This window comes from Vipera berus (assembly GCF_964194415.1).
Source record: "Vipera berus genome assembly, chromosome: 3".
NCBI lineage: Eukaryota > Metazoa > Chordata > Lepidosauria > Squamata > Viperidae > Vipera > Vipera berus.
In genome coordinates this window covers 15,571,124-15,592,738 of record NC_138204.1, presented here as the reverse complement: position 1 = coordinate 15,592,738, position 21,615 = coordinate 15,571,124, and the positions used below count along the sequence as shown (strand labels likewise).

General features: G+C 41.0%; 1 protein-coding gene across 4 annotated transcripts in view; it reads right to left on the bottom strand.

Annotated features, from left to right (window-relative positions):
• Positions 1-20,899, bottom strand: part of PMEPA1 (prostate transmembrane protein, androgen induced 1) — an 83,411-nt gene extending 62,512 nt beyond the window's left edge. For all 4 annotated transcript variants that reach the window (XM_081323121.1, XM_081323122.1, XM_081323123.1 and 1 more), the window contains exon 1: positions 20,642-20,899. In XM_081323121.1, coding sequence (XP_081179247.1) covers positions 20,642-20,744 — 103 coding nt within the window. In that variant the 5' untranslated portion in view covers positions 20,745-20,899. The remainder of the gene's footprint in view (positions 1-20,641) is intronic.
• Between the last annotated feature and the right edge of the window lie 716 nt (positions 20,900-21,615).

The window sequence follows — 21,615 nt, the reverse complement described above, 5'->3', positions numbered from 1 at the left end:
CGAGGACTACCTGCACACCAAACTAGCTGTCCTTATTCCCTCTAAATTGGGCATCAGCCTTTTTGAACTGAGCTGGATTCACATGTGCTAGCTAGGCCAGGGGTAGGCAACCTTGGCTCTTTTATGACTCATGGACTTCAACTCCCAGAATTCCTGAGCCAGCTGGCTCAGGAATTCTGGGAGTTGAAGTCCATGAGTCATAAAAGAGCCAAGGTTGCCTACCCCTGAGCTAGGCATATATAGAACTGCATAGAACAAATAGCAATTCATCCAACAGTTCTGCAGCAAGCTCTCCTTCTGAAATGGCTTTGTAAGGGCCCCAAAACAGGGGTCAATTTCAGAAGCATCTGTTGCTTTGCAACAACATCTGCAGCAGGGTTAAAGCCAGTGACAGTAGCATCACAACTTTGTGGTGCACACCCTTCTTCTTTTCAGTGTGCTCTGTGCCGTTGCACATATGTCCTAAAGGGGTCAAGTTTGTAGCACATCCCTGCTTTTCTCAGTCTGATGAAAGCAGGAAGACCTTTGGACAGTACTGATGCTTCATTATCTGCATGACAAGTTTACTACTTCATTTTTTGCAAAAAAAAAAAAAAAAAAGTGGCAAATTTTACATAAGCTGTGCTGAACTTAGGGACTAACACTTCCAAAAGGCTACAAAAAGGGAAAACTCTTCTAGTGGATGCTCTTGCTTACTTCTCTACAGACGTGTGGAGGAAAGGGAGGGGTGACTCTCATCCCCTTGGTTGTTTCAGAAGGTTTTTCAAAATTAAACTAGAAAAAACTAGAAAAAAGATTCTCAACTTTTCAGATAAACCATAAAGAAGCCACCAACTGAATGCTTTATTAGACTGGTCTGCTATGAAGGCCCTCCTTTGAAGAAAATATATCTGGGGCACAGGACCCCAACAAATCATGTGTTGTGCTGTGAAAGGCACATTAAAATACCTAACTCCCAGTTCCTGGTTTTTAAATGTTGCAGGGATGCACAGCTTGCTAGTGAGCAGTGTTGTTGTTTTTTTTAAAAAAATGTGACCCTGGGACCCCCAAAGACTCAGGTGTCCTCAAAATCAAAACCTTTTTGCCAGCCTTCATTAAAAATAATACAATATTAAAATCCCACAAATGATCACGAGAAGCTGTAGCGGCACCAAATGCGTCCATTTTTAATATGGTAAATATCAATAAATATAAGCCACACAAACAAAAATCCTGTTGGGTGTTCTCTGTAAGTTTTAAAAGCAGGAAGGAGTCCCCGAGAGAAAAAGGTTGAAGAAACCCTGCTCTGGAGAAACACCATCCTGGGTAAACAAGGTTTGCCCGCCCCACGATACAAAACATACAACTTGTAAAAATAAGCCGCATGAGAAAAAACCCTCCAAAGATGGACCACTTTGAACAACACAATATAAAAATACAACCGCTCTCTTTCTTGAATAAATGATTCCTGGGTGTTCGGTGAATTGTCAGCCTGGCCTCCAGAAATGTTGATTTTATTTATTTTTTGTTTCCTGCCTCAGAAAAAATGCCATCTTAAAGTCATCCTAGTTTAAATCAATAATTTGGGGACAAACTGTAAATAAGATTTTCCCATAGGTCACAGCATCTGAACTTTCCACTTTTTCACCATGTTAACATTAGCCTGTACTCATCTGATAAACCTTTATTTAAATTCAACATCTCAGACCATTTATCACGGGGAAGAAAAGAAAATTGAAAAAAGATCACTGAGATCAATGCCAACAAGTGTATTACCATTCCTTGCCCTTGGTGACCTATTCCTCAAAGGAGAAACAATTTGTTTAAATTTTGCAATGGCAACAAATAATGTATAGTTATTCACACAGATTCAGCTGCAGACTGAATTAAGGACAAAGATGGGTACCTTGCCATCTCTTTTTATCCAAATCTGGTGTGTGTTAAGAGCACAGGTTTATGGTGGAAGATAATTGTGTTGTTTGTGTTTTTCAACCCTGGCAACTTAAGATGTGTGGACTGCAATTCCCAGAATCCCCCAGCCTCCAAAACATCTTACAATTGCTAAGGTTGAGAAACACTGATCTATAACATACAGTACATTAACAGAAATACAACATGAATTTTGAAATGTCTGTACTATGGTCAACATTCTGCTGAATTCTTAGGAAATGAAATGAGACAATTGTGATGGAACTTGGTGGGGAATGAGGGAATAAGTCTAAAGACCATATATTTGTTAAACTTTTTGACTAATGAGGTTTACAGATAAAAGCACCAATTAAAAGCCTGTTTTAAAATATGAAGTCTTTTGAATAAGTCAAGGAAAAAATCAAAACTCAATCACTCCACATGCCAGAGATCCAGGACAGATCCTCGGAAGACCCAAACACAAGTCACCATGAGACAAAGTCACAGCAATTCTAGGTGAAACTCAGTCATGAAAAAACACTAGAACATGAAAGAGGTAAGATGTGATATCAGTATTTTATTTAAAATAGATTTAGATTGTTATCAAAAGAAATAACAGTAGATGAAAAAGATGTAACATGTTTGTGGTGGGATACTTAATTGGCCTTGAATCAGGTTTGGAAAATAATTAAAAGAAAATTAAGAAAATAAACATGCTCCTTTCCTAACCGAACAGCAGAGTATTTGGGAGAAGAATTACTAATTAGAAAAATTTGCAAAAATGTTTGTATTAGAGCAAACCTAGGAAATGAAGAAAGAATATACAGGATTATGAGTACAAAGAAGCCACAACTTAATTACTGATATAAACTAACTGATCTGTCCAAACTGTTGGGAATTAAAAGATGAAAAGCTGATTTAAAGTTAATGTCAAATGTATATCTCCAACTACTGGAAAAAAAACATTTGTATGGACTGCATGCCTGTAGTAACTACTAAATGGTGGCTACAGACATTTTAAGTTTGAATAATTAAACAGACAATTAATTTCCAGCTATTTTAATACCGTTCTTTGCTGATTGGTAATTGAGTAACCCTGGCTTTCCACATCTTTTGTTGAAAGCATATCCCAATGGGTTTTACTGCGAAGTTGGCTTCTATAGAATTTGCAGCAGCCCGAGACATCCAAAATCTAATTATTTACCTAATGTTAGATTACTCCTTTATTTGGTTAAAAAAAAATCTGGTGGTACAGAGCATCCATGTGTTAACTAAAAAGTTAAGCAGATGTGGCCTTGTTAACACAGTTGCACGGGAGACTGCCTAAGGAACCTATGGAAGTTGCTTTGGAGAGGAAAAATCTCTTTAATTTTACACTTATAGTCTACTTAACGGTGGTGCTTGATTTATTTTTGTATGCATGTATCCTCCTGCCTCACTTCACATGAATATTATATAAGTGGAAACCAGACTGCGTTCTCCTTTCTCCAGCAACATTTTTTTCTCTCCAGGCAACCCTACAAGGCAAGGAATTATGAGCTGTGGTCCTCTTCAGGCTTGCCAGACACTGAGAGGGTTTGCAACTTTTTTAAAAGCTAATTTAGCTTTAGGTAAAAGGCAGCATTAGCCAGGAGTGAGTTTTCATAGTGCAGAGGCAGATAAAACAGAAAGAGAAACTCAGAACAGGTTTTCCGACAGGGATGGGCAATTCATTTCCCCAAGGGGTCATATGAGGAACTGGGGACTGTTGTGGAGGGCTGGACCAAGTGCATAAGCATGCACAGGTGCACATACGTAAATTGGGGGAGGGGGGGCGAGTAGCGATCACCCTCAAAATAAAAGCAATGCAGCTGTAGGAGCCCTGATGGCGCAGTGGTTAGCATGAAATATTGCAGGCAAAGTCTGCCCACCAGTAGGAAGTTCAAACCGGACAGTCTCAAGGTTGACTCAGCCTTCCATCCTTCTGAGGTTGGTAAAATGAGGACCCAGATTGTTGGGGGAAATATGCTGACCTTGTAAACCACCTAGAGCAGGGGTAGGCAACCTCGGCTCTTTTATGACTCACTCAGGAATTCTGGGAGTTGAAGTCCATGAGTCATAAAAGAGCCGAGGTTGCCTAACCCTGGCCTAGAGAGTGCTGTAAAGCACTACTGGGCAATATACAAGTCTATTGCTATTGCGTGCATGGCATACACTTATTTACATTTGATTTCTTATTTCCAATTGATCTCATGAGGGCTAGATAGAGATAGCCAAAGGGCCAGATGTGGACCAGGGGCCATAAAGTGCCCACATCTCTTCTGGGAGACGGCTGAGTTTATGCTTTTAACTCCTTCCTACTATATCTGTAGTTCCTGAAGCAAGGGCGGAAGTATACAGATAGTCCTTGACTTACAACAGTTCATTTAGTGACCATTCAAAGTTACAATGGGACTGAAAAAAGTAACTTATGACCCTTTTTCACACTTATGACCATTGCAGCATTCCCCAGGGTCATGTGATTTACATTCGGATGCTTGACAACTGGTTCATATTTATGAGGGTTGTCGTGTCCTGGGGTCCTGTGATCCCCTTTTGCGACCTTCTGACAAGCAAAGTCAGAGTCACTTAACAACCATGTCATTAATTTAACAACTGCAGTGATTCGCTTAACAAATGTAGCAAGAAAAGTGGCAAAATGGGGCAAAACTCATTTAACAACTGCTTCACTTAGCATCATAAATTATGGGCTCAATTGTGGTCATAGGTCGAGGACTATCTGTACATATTAACAAAGTGCAACATGTGTGTGTGTGTGTGTGTGTGTGTGTGTGTGTGTGTGTGTGTGTGTGTGCTTTCAGTCAGTGAAGAATCCTGCCAAATATTTGGACAGGTCCATGAAGTCTTCTTGGTAACATTTTCAGAAGCAGCTTCTCACTGCGTTCTTCCTATGACTGAGAGTGACACTTCAAAGTCAGCCAGGTGGCTTTTGCTAAGACTAGACCTCATAACCCAAACACCGAACGGTTATTTCCACATTTTTACCCATTGTTTTAAACATTTAGCTTTTCAAAATGGAAAGGTTTGGTTGAGTGTTAAGTGAAAAAAACCCAATCTTCTGTTGTCTATGGAGATTCTCAGTCTTCCAGGTCATAGTGGTCCCAAAGGTGCTTTTTCACGAGGCAACTGGACTTTGTTTTTCTTTGAAGACGTTTTGCTTCTCATCCAAGAAGCTTCTTCAGCTCTGACTGGATGGTGGGCAATGGCAGGATTTATACTGCTTGCAGATAGCTGGTCATTTGCATTCCAAGCAGTTCCAAGAAGGCTCCACACCCATTTGCACTACTCAGGTGATGCTGACAACACAGATAAATCCTCCAGGTGGCCTCAATGATTCTCTGAAAGAATGCAAATGATCAGCTGCCTGCAAGGAGTATAAGTCCTGCCATTGCCCCACCATCCATCAAGCCTCTTGGATGAAAAGCGAAACATCTTCAAAGAAAAACAAGAAAGTCCAGTTGTCTCATGAAAGAGCACCTTTGGGACAATCTTCTGTTGGTGCTAAGTCAAGAAAGTATGATAAAATTTAGATATCCTAGATGTAGTATATTTATTTCCTGTTCTGCTCTAATTCTAATGAAGTCATTGGTTTGATTCATAATCATCTTAAGTTGTACTCAGAAGCCTACTGTCATCCAGTGCAGTTTATGGAGTAGCGGTGTCACCTAGACATAACAAGATGCACTTAGAACTCCCTGCACTGCTGTATTCCTGGCCAGCTGAAATTTCCAAGAAATGGAGTTTAGAGATGGTTATCTAATGTTTGTCCATCTATTGTAAAGTAAGGTAAAGGTAAAGGTTCCCCCGCACATGCGTACTAGTCGTTTCCAACTCTAGGGGCTGGTGCTCATCTCCGTTTGAAAGCCGAAGAGCCAGCGTTTGTCCGAGGACGTCTCCGTGGTCATGTGGCCGGCATGACTAGACACCAAAGGCACACGGAACGCTGTTACCTTCCCACCGTAGTGGTCCCTATTTTTCTACTTGCATTTTTAGGTTGGCAGAAGCTGGGACGAGTAACAGGCGCTCACTCTGTTACACGGCACTCGGGATTCGACCCGCCAAACTGCCGACCTTCTGATCGACAAGCTCAGGGTCCTAACCCACTGAGCCACCGTGTCCCTATATTGTGAAGTAGGAAGACTATTTTCCCGTAACTGTTGCAAACTGGATCAGAAAGTGTTTCATTATATACACTATAATTCTAAGCTGCAGAGACCCCTATCTTGATAAAAAAAATGGCATTGTGGCTGGCTATCAACGTTCTTCAGATGATGCTTTAATGGAAAACTAAGTAAAAGCATCTGGCTGTCCAAGTGAAATATACTAATACAGGAAATCTTCAACTTACACCAGAATTGAGACAAAAATTTATGTTGTTAAGTGAGATATTTGCTAGGTGAGTTTTGCCACATTTTACAACTTTTCTTTCCACATTTGTTCAGTGAATTACTGACGTTGTTAGGTCAGTAACATGGTCATTAAGTGAATCAGACTTCCTCATTGTCTTTGTTTGTCAGAAGGTTGCAAAAGGGGATCACATGACCCTGGGACTCTGCAACCATCATAAATATGAAACAGCTGTCAAGCATCCAAATGTAAGTCATGTGACCAAGGGGATGCTGCAACGGATACTGCAAGTGTGAAGAATGATCATAAGTCCCTTTTTTCATGCTGTTGTAACTTTGAATGATCACTAAACAAACTGTTGTAAGTCAAGAACTAGCCATACAGCCATGAAAGTCTCAACAAAAATAAGATATTTCCTAACAGAAAACTTCTGTTATGGAGAAATTAGATTTCAGCACAAAATATTTACCATTTTGGGACATAATGAGAGTGAAATTAAAATTTAGTATCTTTACCTAATCTTAAATTTCATGTGGGTTTTTCAGAGATGCAATAGTTTGCAGACTTCCTGCTCACTTTTTCCAAAGTTGGCCAACCACCTTAATACCCAATATAGAAAAATATGTTTGAAGCAGGTAATGATGGGTTTACTCATATTTCAGTGAAACTCAAATACACACAGAGAGAGACACACCTCAAAAGGATCAATTTTCACTCTTTCCCAAAAATGCCTTTCTTTACAGTCCTAAGTGAACAATAATTTAATCAAAAGAACAAAATTCTCTCTCTCTCTCTCTCTCTCTCTCTCTCTCTCTCTCTCTCTCTCTCTCTCTCTCTCTCAGAAACACTCAAATATAAATTCTGTTTATAGACTATGCACTTTGTAGGAGACTTCAGTAAAAATTCCTAGACAGATAGTCAGGAAAAATGTAGACATCCTGACCTGCCTAAAGCAATAATGGCACAAACATACTTCAAAAGCCTTTGGAAAACAAAGCAAATATGCTTTGCAAAGCAGAACAACCTCCTCTGCTGCCTTCCTGCATCCTGCTGTCCTTTTTTTATCATAAATATGGTTTTCATAATCGTCCATTTTCTTTTACTGCAAGGACCAGTCTGCATATTTAGCATTGCTACAGAATGTATGCACACATTTGAAAGAAATGATCTCCATGAGCTGAACAGAGTAAAAGTCTTAAGGTCATGTCTTTTGAGGACTTAGGATTGTTGGGGCCAATATGCAAATAATGCTTCTCACATTGTAAATTGCCCAGAGAGTGCTGCAAAGCACTATGGGGCAGTATATAATGCTATTGCTATCCTTCTGACCATACATCTTGAGTCCTATACTTCCGTTGTAGAAATTGGAAACATGGTGTCTGTGAGTGGCAAAGTCCTCAGACACCTAATCTGGGATCCGCTTAGCTATTTAAAAGATATATCCATTTTGAATTAGAAGACTCTTTTAAATATATATGTATATTTAAAACACACACACACACCACAAAATTTCCCCAGACAGTCTCCGAAAAGGAAAGTGGTGTACAATTGCAGCCCAATATTTAGAAATGTACTGAACTGGTCAGAAAAAGAAAAGAAAAAGAGAAGAGAAGGTAAGTTGGAGAAATGGATAGCATTTCAGAGAAATTATGGGGACCAAATTCATCAGGTTGTTTTCTGCTAAGCTGTTTGACTCACTACAACTACGAGGGCAAGCCATGCTGTGGTAGCATTCATGTCCTGCTTTCCAAATGCCAAGGGTGCGCTCCAAAGCAAAACAACCCCTTCTCCAATGATTGGCTCTAGACAGCGATCTTGAACTAAGATCGTGGCAAGAAGAAAACAAACCTACTTCCCCATTTTTCCCCCAGCAAACCCTCCATTACATCTTGCGTTCATTTGCAGCCTTATAGAAATCTATATCTATTTCTAGAAATCTATTTCTGGATATTCTTCAATAGAGGAAGTGCTTTATTTTAAGTCAGTTTCATTTCACCCAAATCAAGTCTCTGTTGCTTAATCAGAGGCAGGGCTTTTTTTTCTCATAGAACGCTCAGAACGGAGTTCCGGCACCTTTTTTGGATAGAACCTTGTAGGGTAGGCAAGGAGGGTTGTATGACATGTATGACATTCTTTTACAAAAAAAGCACTGATCAGAGGAAATAAATAGTCACATATAGAGCGCAAGGACAGGGTTTATCTACTGTATGTACAGTTCCACATAGCTAATTCTCTTCTCATGCCTCCAGTTTATGGTGGCTATGACACACAGCACGTTCGGACTGTTTGGGTCATGTATAACGGGTATGATGGGCTGCATCAGTCTTGGTGTGCCAACATGGACATGCACATTACTGCTTGAAAATAACAGATCTTTACACACAAATAACTCCTAACAGCCAACAGGTATTTCTGAATGGGAGCAAGGAAAGTTTTCAGTCGGCCAACATCACCATAGCATGCCAAACCTAAAAGGTTCAGCTAACTTACATCAAAGAGAGCTAGATTACTTTAAGACAGATTAAAGATTAATGGACACAAAAGCATTGAGCAACACCCAGAAGGATGTGTTTTATATAAAGGTTAGCATTACCCAACTGGTTTATTCACCATGGTAAACGACACTAGAGTCCATCACCCTTCATACACCCACCTCTTTTCCCGTCACCATAAATAGATTTGAAAAGTTTCTGCAGATGAGCATGACCCTGTCTGCTTGTGCACTTAGCCATGTATGATTCATTCTTGGCTAGTAGCAGCTCTGCAGAATGACTGAAAGATAACTAGTTGACAGACAGACCGATGGATGACTCATGCTTTCCATAAAGCTATACCTTTGGCCTTCTATAGATACCAATTGCAAAGCTGACAGGGGAGGGGGAGATGAAGAGAACAAAGAAATTACTCATGCCCTTTGCACAATGCTAAGTAAAGTTGATTCATGAGCTGCAGATTTATTACTAGAAGTCATTTGTATATTGGGCCAGGAAGCAGTAGAACAAAACCTGAAATTTGGAAGATATAAGCAGCTGAGGAGTACAGTACAGCATTTTAGTCATCTTCTTTTTGAAGGAAAAGAAAAGAAAAATAAAGAAATCAGCCAGGGGCAAGTAACTAAAATGCTTAAAGTGCTGAATTAAAAATTGGAGTAAACCAAAAGCAAAGCAAAACAAAACTTAAGGATGAAGAACAAGTAAGGTAGATTTTGCTAGAGATTTATAAATCTTGCACGGTGTACAGCAACTGAAAAAGAGACAAAGGGCAGGCCATGAAATTGATCTGGTTGACTGAAGGTAAAGTAAAAAAATAATAATCTCTGCATTACAAAATCCATTGTGATAGGATATGGTGGACGGGGAAAAACAGATTAATGGAAGAGAGATCTATCAATGGTTATTAGCTGCAATGGCTGTATGAACAGCAGAAAAAAGAGGGTAGTGGGGAGTATTAGGGTCACATCCTCTTTGCCAGTTTCTGAAAGACATTTAGATGGCTGCTCTGAGAAATAACATGCTTAAGCAGAGGACTTGGGCTCCTCTTGCATTGTAAGAATATTGTCAGTTTGCACCTCACTTGCTGACTACAGCTTGAAATACCAACCAGTGTGTATTAATTGGCCTCCAGATTCAGTGTAACCAATAGAACTCTTAGTAAATTAGCTCAATGCAGTAGGGATGTGCCACCCTTCTTACAAATACTGCCCACTAAAGTATTCATTTCATAGAGTTCTTGGGCTACTACAACCTAAAATTAAATAAAAGAAATTTATAGATGTTAATCGTCATAAATCCTTTGTCATAGACTCATTTTCTCAGGCCACAACAGCTGCAGTGATCATGTAGAAATCATGTCATGTAAGTAACTAAGTTTAATAGTGATGATGCTTAAAGAAAATGCAGAGTCAATCCATTCTAAGTGCACACTAGTCAATGATTCTTTATCCAATGAGGATAAATATGACCTTAGGCAATTTGTCACACGAAGCAAATTAATAATGTAACCTTCACTGGACAGTCTGCTTTTGCTTTCACAGATCAGTGCAATTTATGAGAAACGGAAACACTCTTTCAAAAAGGGAAAAAAAACCTACCATGTAAACTTGCTCACATTTAAATGTTAACAGTATCTGGATATAAAAGATCTATTTTCTTGAAGAGCTAAGTAGCAGCAGCACTTAGACTTATATACTGCTTCACAGTCCTTTAAAGCACTCTCTAAGCAGTTTACAGAGTCAGCATATTGCCCACAACAAACTGGGTCCTAATTTTATGCACCTCGGAAAGATGGAAGGCTGAGTGAACCTTGAGCCAGTAAGAATCTAACTGCCAAACTGCTGGCAGCCGGCAGTCAGCAGAAGTAGCCTGCAGTACTGCATTCTAACTACTGCACCACCACAGGCTCTTAAATTATGAAACTCTATCACTATAGTTTAACATCTGGAAATATTGGCAATTGTTATCAACACAGACAATAGAAATCAAAGTTTTATACAGTCTCCAACAGTAGTGATGAGTGCACTGTTGGAAGAGCTGAAGGACCAGGTTAGTGGCAGGTCCTCATGGAGAAAAACCACCTATAACCACCTATGTGGTTACTAAGAATCAGCAATGACTTGATGGCAAGTAATAGCAATAGCAATAACACTTAGACTTATATACAGGTTCATAATGCTCTATAAGCAGTCATGCTTATAGTCATGCTGGCCACATGACCACGGAGATGTCCTCGGACAAGCGCTGGCTCTTCGGCTTTGAAACGGAGATGAGCACCGGCCCCTAGAGTCGGAAACAACTAGCACGCATGTGCGGGGGAACCTTTAACTTTACCTTTATAAGCAGTTTACAGAGTCAGCATATTGCCCCCAACAATCGGGGTCCTCATTTTACCAACTTGGGAAGGATGGAAGGCTGAGTCAACCTTGAGCCGGTCAGGAGCCAACTCCTGGCAGTGGGAATGCAGAGTTACTCTGCAATACTGCATTCTATCCACTGTGCCACCACAGGCTCTTAATCATCCTCCATAATCATCCTCATAATCAACCACAATGCTTCTGACCCTCAAAGCATGAGTTTCAGTGTTTCTAAAACATAAAAAATATTCTTTGTGAAGCATTCTAGAAATTTCAAGCACACTCATACAGCTTTGGCACCTTAAGTAATTATATATGATGTACATAAATATAGATGCCACTTTTGCCTTCTGTTGAAAAAAACATAAATGAGCATAGGATGATCCTTCATTTTAGAAGTTCAAAATAAATTTATGCTCTTGATGTAAGGAAAAAAGAACCCTGGATATTGTTTTAATACCATTTTAATTTTGTCAGTGAAAGACCTCAGTCGGGTTTAGAAGGTGAAAGCAGACGTGAATAAAATAAGAGGTTACTATAATGACATTTCCTTGGTGTTGAGACCCTAAGTTATCTCTCCTGATTCATTTGATGGACATCTTTTGTATAACTCTTGTTAGCTCAGGCTGATGGAAGCACCAGACAGTCTATGCCTGGTTTGTTATCTGATCTAATGTAACTCAGCTTCCTATATTCCATGATGAAAACTGAGGGCATAAAAGTGTGATCATGATTTTGGAAAGCAAAATCCAACATGAACAATGAACAGAGAACAAAGAGAGCCTCGGTAATGGGTTACTAAGTTGTGAGTTTTAGAGTCAATGCACTTCATTTCCAGAGTGGATTTGTGAAGGATTCAGAAAGACAAATGCTGCCTTGTTGGGTTAACCTTTTGAGGTAATCCTATCAAAAATAGCATCTTGGTTGAGAATACAAACAACCATTTACTGGGCAATGGATAATTAGCTGTGCTTACAATACTGTGATCAGCTGATTTACCAGGCCAATGAAGATTAGCAGACCTTGTTCCTAACATTTCTAAAAACCTAAAGGAAAGCACTTTTTTTTTGGTCTTGCAATAGTTTTTCAGTTGCTCCTGTGCTTGGCCTCATAATCAGTTCTGGGGATCAATTAACAATAGGGATCTAACCCTGCTTATTTTGAGCTGGTCTTCAAACACAGTATGAAGTCAGTTCCTTGCAAATGAAGACTTAGTCCAGGTAAGGTAAAGGTAAAGGTTCCCCCGCACATGCGTGCTAGTCATTTCCGACTCTAGGGGCCGGTGCTCATCTCCGTTTCAAAGCCGAAGAGCCAGCGCTTGTCCGAGGATGTCTCTGTGGTCATGTGGCCGGCATGACTAGATGCCAAAGGCGCATGGAACGCTGTTACCTTCCCACCGTAGTGGTCCCTATTTTTCTACTTGCATTTTTTACGTGCTTTCGAACTGCTAGGTTGGCAGAAGCTGTGACGAGTAACAGGCGCTCACTCTGTTACGTGGCACTCGGGATTCAACCCGCCAAACTGCCGACCTTCTGTTCGACAAGCTCAGTGTCCTAAGCCACTGAGCCACCGCGTCCCTTAGTCCAGGACTAGTGGCTAATTTTAGCATTGGAAGATTCAAACAAGTACAAAATATAAAGTGAAAGTTGCCCTACTAATATTGGAATCAGTCCATATTACAAGTTGAAGGCCCTTTAAAAGGATCTGTATTTGTATGCGAATTTGTGGCACAGGTTGGAATCCCTCCAATTCCTGAACACAACTATTTTCAGTAAAACTGAGTTATCTTTTGACTTCCACACTGTAAGTGTCTCTAACAGGATTCAGCGTTGACCCAACTGTTATCTTCAACAATTCCCCATAGATTTCAGGAAAGTCTAAATTGCTGGCAACTCAATATCTTTAATTCACATATATTTAAAAGCCTGTTCAGGGAACATTCCATTCAGGGAATATTTCTAATCTTACACATATCAACAAAGGGATTTTTAATGTACATGTTCTTTCTAAAAAGCACTCAGGACCTATTTATCGAGACAGATCACTCAGATTAATAACCTCTTAACTGGCTATTTTCTGCTAATCAACATGAGGCAGAGAGTAGCAATGTACAAAACACTGTTTGAAGTTTTGAGGAAGAAATTAACATTTTAATATAGAAATGTTGCCAATTTGGAAGCTTGGGCTGTTCCAGGCAGATACTTCATGATTAAATAAGTTCCCTAGAGGAATATAAACATGATTCTATGTAGATAACCGCAGTTATAAAAAGTCATTGGACTGTGAAGACCTGACTTGAAACAAACTCAACTTGGTGCAAAGACAAACAGGGTTGGTGTTAGCTGGGTTTCTTTCCAGCATGCTCTGTTGTAGAAAAGCTTTCATTCCAATTGCTCCCCAACAGCACCGGAATCTTCCATTCAAGCTTTAAAAAGAAATCAATCTGAACTATCCTTTATAGAGAATTCATTGGTACTTTGCGCCAAGACACAATGTGTTCTTTGGGGTTTGGCCTTTGTGTTAAATTCTTGGTAGATGAATAGGCAGCTCTTTCTCTTATAGTAAAGAAGGCCAACTTGCGTTCAATTCTGTCTTCAGCAAAGATTGGTTTCATGGAGGAACAGAATGTTTCATTGCTCATAGAGTGGACCTTACACGTGGTGCAGCTTCTCAAGTTCTGGGATGAAGTTGAAAACTGGGCAAAGGAGTTACAAAATAAACAGCCCAAAAATATGAATGAAAAACCAGAAGGAGACATTTGGAGAAAAGAGCTGGGCAGAAGGCTTGGAAGAGATATTCTTTGAAGATAAATTAAAGTAATTTAGATTGGGATAGTCTCGTGGATGATTGAGAAGAACATTAGGAAGGCAGGATAAGTGACTAAGAGAAACTACATGCTAAAGATAAACATTTGAAGAAGCAGATAAAGCTGTGGTATAATCACAATATGGCACTACCAAGGTAACAAGGCAATGTCCTCATTTATGCAGTCCAAAACTATAAATCCTTTGTTTACAAACATCAGTGTCTTTTGCATATCAGTTTAAATTAAAAATAAACAAATCATATTACAGCTTAGTATAACGTAGGAACTATGCTTTGAATGGTGTCAACATGCAGTGAAAATAAAAAGAAATAGGGATTGGGACTGTGGTTCACTGACCAATGGAAGAGCAAATAAAATCTGGGAAGTTTGGGATTGTGAGATAAAAATAGCAGAAGGCTATCTGTATCCATAATCCGTGTTTTCATGATCTGGGGCAGTTGTGGCTTCTCATATTATGCAGATCCACTGCTCAGCAACCTTAAACAGCAATAAATAGTAAAATGAACTGTTTCTGCACAAGACTCTTAAACAGAGCAGGTGAAAACCTAGTAATTGCATTCATACAACAAATTAACCAGGTACTATGGTTTCTTCAACCATCCATGGTTCAAGAAATTATAATTTAATGTAACATGTGAATCTAACATATATGTTATGAATCTTCTAAAAGGAGAATCTTTCATTAACCGAATCTTAATTATTTGGCCGATACCTTCAAAAATCACCTAAATGAACTGAACAGACCATAAGGGAAATATGCAGGAAAGCAAAGTGGTTAATGAATTAAACTTTTACACGAAAAGAATCTAATAGCTATTTTTCAGGCACACCTATCTCTGCTGAAATATAACTTTATTCAACTGAAACAACTGTCCTGTTTTAAGAAAGCTTGCACAAATAAATCCCCAGAGAAAAGGAATGGAGTCAGTACATAGAATTAATTATTCCTAGCAACCATCAGAAGCCTAGCGGATGGAAGAAAGACGTGGCCTTAATCTACCATTGTGAACTATTTGTTATTTCCAGACACTGCCAATAGCATGTACTCTCTTGACCTCATTTCACTTTGTCTGACTGATTAGGACCACATCAGAGATGTCTGGCTGCCTAGAAGAGCGTCACACAATGAACAGTTGTTACACTGGGTCAGAGTACTTGCTGGCCTGTACAGTAGTCAAGACTTTGAACTCGGAAAGGGAGGGAAGGGGTGGAAAAGAGACTATTTCTAAGACTCATTCAAGAAGGCAAGAGAGAAGCTGGCTAATTCCTGTCTGCAGGTGCTAAAATGCAATGAAAGCCACTCTGAACCCCACTCTAAACCCCAATCTTTGCAATTAAGCCACATGTGGATACAAACACGCATAGTAAGGTTAACCCCTTAAAAAGGAGATATTTATTAGACCTTTGTAGAATCCTCCTTTTGCCACTGGCTTCCAGACTTAAGGCCAGGATTTCAGCAAAACTGAAATAGATTTCCATTTCTTTCTCTGTGTGTTTATGTCTGTATCTGTGGGCCACCACCACCACCACCCCGACCTCTCTCTCTCTCTCATTGTCTGTATGTGTATGCATATCTATCAATGCTGATGTGGTTCAATGATTCCTTAACGTTCTCTGTGTTAACTGAGTTCATACAACAGACCAGGTGGTGCAAAGGATTGGATAGTTCATGCTACAACATGCTGTGAGGACCTTGCCATTATCACAGAATATTGTGTGAATCAGATTGTCATCCTGTACCCTAATTTGGAGACTGTATTTATCTGAACACAGCAACTATGTTTTTGCTCATTTGGATTTAGCACATTCTGTGAATGCCACTATTAAATTGTAAAGTCTCCTTTCAACAGAGGTTGACTGCATCAATGCGTCCATCCATTTTCCTTGGCTACAATATGGGATTGTATGGAAGAACATGGCCATTGTCTTCTTCCAGGATGGAACTGTCTGGCAGTATCCCATCCAATTATTAGCCTGGCCTAACTCTGCTTAACTTCATGGCTCAGATAAGGTCAACCAATCTTGCCACCTGCTGAAGCCGTTAGATCATATTATTGAACAAATCATAAGTGGCTTTAAGGTGACCTTTCTGCCACTGTTAAAGGTAGAACAATTATTTTAATAACCTTAGCAATTATTGATAGAATTATTGTGGAAGTAATTCTAAATTAATTAAGCTAGGAGGAAATCAGTATAAAAAATAAATTCAAACATCTAACAGAATGAAGAAAAAACTTAAAGCTCATTGCATATTTTAAAAAGTGCCATATCAGCTTACTATTTCAGCCATATAGACTGAAATACTAGGGTCAACATTTTAAGGGGAGTTTATTTCAAATAATGCTTAACATTTCAAATAGGGATCATCTTAAATTACAAGGCAGTGATTTAGTGCTTGGACAAAAAGCAAGCATAGGCGTATCCAGTAAATGGGAAATGAGTTTAATGAAACTGACTTCCGGTTCAATTTCTTTTGAGTTGCAGCCAATACTACCAAGAATAAACATGCAAAATTCAAAGCTTTTCATTAGACTTAATACACATACTACTGTATTGTTTTCTTGCCCAAAGTCAATCTTAAACTCTCAATAGTTTTCCATATTAGTTTCCAACATTAAGAGGGGATATGTAAGGTGATCCTGTAAACCTAGTGCAAGTTTCAAGGAAAAATTTGGAAAAAGGACAAATGGTTCCCAATAAGAAACTCCTGCTGTCTGTCATTATAAGACTTTGTCCTTCAAAGGAAGGTTGAATGCTTTTGAGATATTCTTATTCCCATCTTCTTGCAGTACCTATCAACTAAAAAATTAAGTTCATTTCTCAGCTACAGAGGGAGAAGAATTCCAAAAGACACGATCACTCATGTTCAGCTTTGATATCTATGATGCAACATTACGATGACAGTCATGTACATTCTAATTTGCATATTATTTCTGGAATTGATATTTGGGTATTAATCCATATACAGAGAGTAAAGCACTCCAGTGATATTCATTAGACTCTATTTAATATGGAGTAGTTCCACGGTGACTTTTATTGTAACCTAGGCAGTGAAAAGAGTTTTAAAGCAAGCTTTCTAAATCTGATGCCTATCTTATGTCTTGGAGTACAATTCATATCAACCCTCCTAAATGGAAAGTTACAATAAGCATTATAGTTCAACATATTTCCATGGCACTGGACTATGGGAAATTGTTTCAGGGCATTTTTCATTTTTGATGGGAAATTTTAGAAAATAGATTCCAGAAATTTGAAATAGGGTTTGCTCTCAAAAACAAACAAACAAACATGTGGAATAGATTTTGCTATAGCCTCAAATATAATGCACATAAACACACATAAGCACAAGCGCACATATTCCCCAACTCTAATTAATAGATCTAGAAATTGCAACAGATTCAGGCAAATGTATTTGTTCAAAAGCATTTTTTTTAAAGAAGACCATGTCAAAATCAGCTTGCAAAAAACGAGCCCCTCTCCCATTTCACTCCTGCCTGTCTTGACAGCTAAAGAATGCATGCATTTTATATGTATATTACATATTGAATGTTGTTTGTCTTAATGCTAACCTTGCAGGTCGAAATCCCCTGAGTATCACTTCATCAGGAGTGAGAAATGAAGTCTATTTGGAAGAGCAGACAACTAAATTAACGAGACTGCCTTGTGTCAGCCAAAACATCATTACAGCTGATTAGCTGAGAGGAAGGAACTGAAAATAAAGGTGATGAATTTGAAAGGAAAAAGAAAATATATATAGACAAGCCCTGGAAGAAAGGGAGGCAAACATTTGGTGGTATAATACCCAGCAGACAGAAGCTCCATACGTATTTTTATTAGCAAAGAAAATATTGTTGTGTGTTGGGAATCTTTGGGTTGGTAAACAGTCAAGACCCGCAGCCAAAAAAAGGGACACTCTATCTAGAAGCAGGAAAGGGGAGAAACATTCATTTTAATCGCTGGTATATTTATAGGGGAGAAGCTCATTTTCCATGGACATTGATTTTTAATTAGCTGATTTTAAAGAAGGAATCATTGTACACTAACATCTCTGACAGAGGGGAGAAGACGACACTGTTCCACAATAATTATTAGCCTGCTGTGTCTGGGAATCTGTGATGTAGTAGATACATCAAGAGCATTGGCAGGCTCATAAATAAGGAGGGTATGACCATGTACTGCGTGTATTTTTTTACATCGATTGTGTTTAAACAGCAAATCCTTTACCAGAAAAAAGGACAGAAGAGGCAATCAGCCAAATTTATCACAACAATGCAGTATTTTAAATATTCCAGTTCTGGGCATTTCCCCAATGCCTTACTGTGTTGGATAATTTAAAAATGGCAGGGAATGGCATTTTTTGTCCATAATATTACAGGCTAGAAAGTAAGAATTGGAGAACAGTTTTTTGCTTACCCAGCAAAGTCAGACATGCCAACTAAATAGGAAGTCTCACTGTAATCAACTGAGCTCAGGTCTAAGTTATGAATAGGATGGAAGCCTTAAAAATTGAAACAATTTTTCCATCACCAGAACAGCAAATGTTTAAAAAACACTTCTCTGGTCCAATTTTTTTGGAGCTGTAGTAAAGATCTGTTATGACCACAGTACAGAATAAAATGCAAATGTAGGCAAGAAAGAGAATTGAGAATTAGATATTAGGAACTCTATGACAATATATTTGCTTAGTTATCATTACAGGCACAGACACACTGGCAGGGGGGGGGGTTGAACAGAGAGGACTAACTTTGTCTGACTTAGTCTTTCCACAGACTAGACAGAGCTGTAATCTACTTCTCAGACAGAGTGATTACTATTTATAGTCACAAATTCTGGTTTGCCGGACATAACAGTTTGCATTCTCATCACATACACGAGACTCCTTGGTGAGATGCCTTAATAGCTAAACAATTATTCTGTCATGTCATGATGGGCTGGCTGTAAGTATCTTTCTACAGAACTCTGGAGCCAGAATTGTGACAGAGCCCAGCAAAGCACTCTTCACACAACCCTAACCCTATTGGATCAGATCAAAATTCACCAACAGCCAGCTTAGTCCTCCGTTCCCCAACACTGCTCAGCTAAGCTCACAAACTCACAGACCCTGTTCTACTGTTGGGAGTCGAAAGATAGACTGCCTTTGGACAAGGAGGTTTCAGCGATCACCTCCACAGATTTGTCCCCTATCAACCTTCAAGCTTCAAGAAAACAGAAACAAGGGCTTTCTCTTTCCACAAAGTAAAGCATGGTTGCAAAAGAAGAGTGGGAGGCGTATAAAATATCTGAGAAGGCTGAAAGAGTTATTAATACAAACGGTTTAGGACAGCTGGAGGGGAAGGGTCTGGAGGGGACTCCGATCTGCAAAGTTCAGGAAGAGCAGCAGATTGCAGGAAGACAATTTAGGAGGGGCGGGGGGGGGGAAAGAACAACCCAAAGGCAGCGACAATAAAACCCCAAAAGACGGCGTCTCGTCCTGGGAGACGAGATCTCCCCGGCTCGCTAGCTGGAACCTCCAATCCAGCGTGTGCTTGAAATAGCCCAAACAGGCTGTTTTTACCGTCTGGCTTGGGAACAAAGTTCCCGGGGCGATCAAACTCAGCGGGGAGGATCGCGTCCCCTCCTCCCTCGTCCTCTGCTCCTTTCCCTCTCCCTAAAGGGAAGACCCAGCCGCGCAGCCCAGCCAGCCAGCCAGCCAGCCAGCCAGCCCGGGAGAGCCTTCCCCGGCGCGTTCCCACGGTCCTTTTGGGTCTCCCGAGCGCGAACGGAACGCGCCTCTCTTCCTCCCACCCGCCCGCCTGCCTTCCGTCTCCCGCAGTCCCGCCGGCGAAACTGAAGGGCAAAAGCACACAAACCAAGCGGGGAGGGGATTCGATTCGAGCTGAATTTCCCCCCCCCCCTCTCTCTCTCGCGGGCGAGCTAGAAACCAACTCGGGTTTTCCAGCTTTGATTGCAAAGCGGCGAACGTGCTACCGGCCACTGCAGATACCGGCAGGCAGTTTTATCTGCCGGGGGAAGACGTCGTCCGAGAGAGAGAGAGGGAGAGGGAGAGGGAGAGAGAGAGAGAGAGAGAAAGAGAGAGAGAGAGAGAGGGGGGGGGGAAACGAAGCGCCCAAGATTGCAAGAAACGCAACTTTTGAAGGGGAGGAAATGGAATGGGGCGGTGGGGTGGTGGGGTGGGTGGGAGAGTAGGAGGCAAGAGGGATGGGGTTGCAAGAGGGAAAAAATAAAATAAAATAAAAGGCCGAAGGTTGTTAAAAGTGCGGGAGCGGACTAGAACTAAGCCATCCCAAGTCTCAAGACTCTCTTGACAAGAAGGGACAAAATTGTTCGCCCGGAGGGTTTTCTTGCGCGTAAAAAAAAACAAAAACAAAAAAAACCAAACAAGCCGCAGAAGGAAGCCACTCGGTCGAAGCTTGCAGAAGAAGGACGGCGGGGGTGAAACGCGCTTGGAAAGTCCGGATCGCATTTCCCCGGCGGGAACCAAGCAAGGGCAGGTCACTCAGTCTAGATCCAAATTCCGCCCACCCACCCCCTCCCCAAAGTAGGGAGAGGAAAAGAAAAAAAAGGAGGGAGGGAGAGAGAGAGAGAGAGAGAGAGAGAGAGAGAGAGAGAGAGAGAGAGAGAGAGAGAGAGAGAGAACGGAAGGAACCATATGGTTAATTAAAAAAAAATAAATCAATCGAAGAAGTACTTACTGATCTCCATACTCTGAAACAAAGACCGTTTGCAGTTACAAGTACAGGAGACATTAGGCTGGTGAGGTCCGCCGGTATTGTTGAGACCCATCAAGTTATACATTTAAAAATTCAGGAGGAGAAAAGAAAAAGAGCGGCGAGACCTCAAAAGGTCTCCGGGAAGCCCGACATAAAGACGGGAGCGCTGGCAGCAGCAGGAGGAGGAGGAGGAGGAGGAGGGGACGACGGCTGAGAGACGGGAGAGGAAACCGAGGCAAATACAACTGACTTTAAAAGAGAGAGTGACACACACACACACACAGAGAGAGAGAGAGAGAGAGAGAGAGAGAGAGAGAGAGAGAGAGAAACCTTTGCGGAGGAAGGAAGGGGGGGAAACCCTCAACATTAAAAAAGGAGCACCCTCCTCAGTTTCACGGGAGGGGGGGGAGAGGAGGGAAAGGAGAGAGATGTGCGTCTCTAGCTTCGGATCAGAAGCTGGTAAGAGAAGGTTGGAGCTCCGAGAGGTGCGGCTCGGCCCCCATTTCCCCCTCCAGACCTAGAAGTTCGCACACGGAGCGGACCAGACTTGCGACTTTGATTCTCTCTCTCTCTCTCTGTCTCTCTCTCCCTCTCCCTCTCCCTCTCTCTCTCTCCCTCTCTCTCTCTCTCCGTCTCCCTCTCTCGCGCTCGCCTGCCCAGGCAAGATGTGAGTTCCTCCCCCCTCCTCCTCCTCCTCCTCCTCCCCCCCCGTCCTCTGCTCCTCATTCAAGTCCAAGGAGATTCAGTTTCAGATGGGGGGGGGAGAGAGAGAGAGAGAGAGAGAGAGAGAGAGAGAAAGAGGAGACCGAAGCAGACAGACGGGGTGACGTCAACGCTAGACTGGAACTGCCCTTTCGAGAGGTGGGGGGGGGGGAGGAAGGCGCTGCGCGCGCGGGGAGGAAAGGAATCTATTGGGGGAAGGCGCGGTAGAGGGGAGGCGGGGCAGAAGGCTCGGG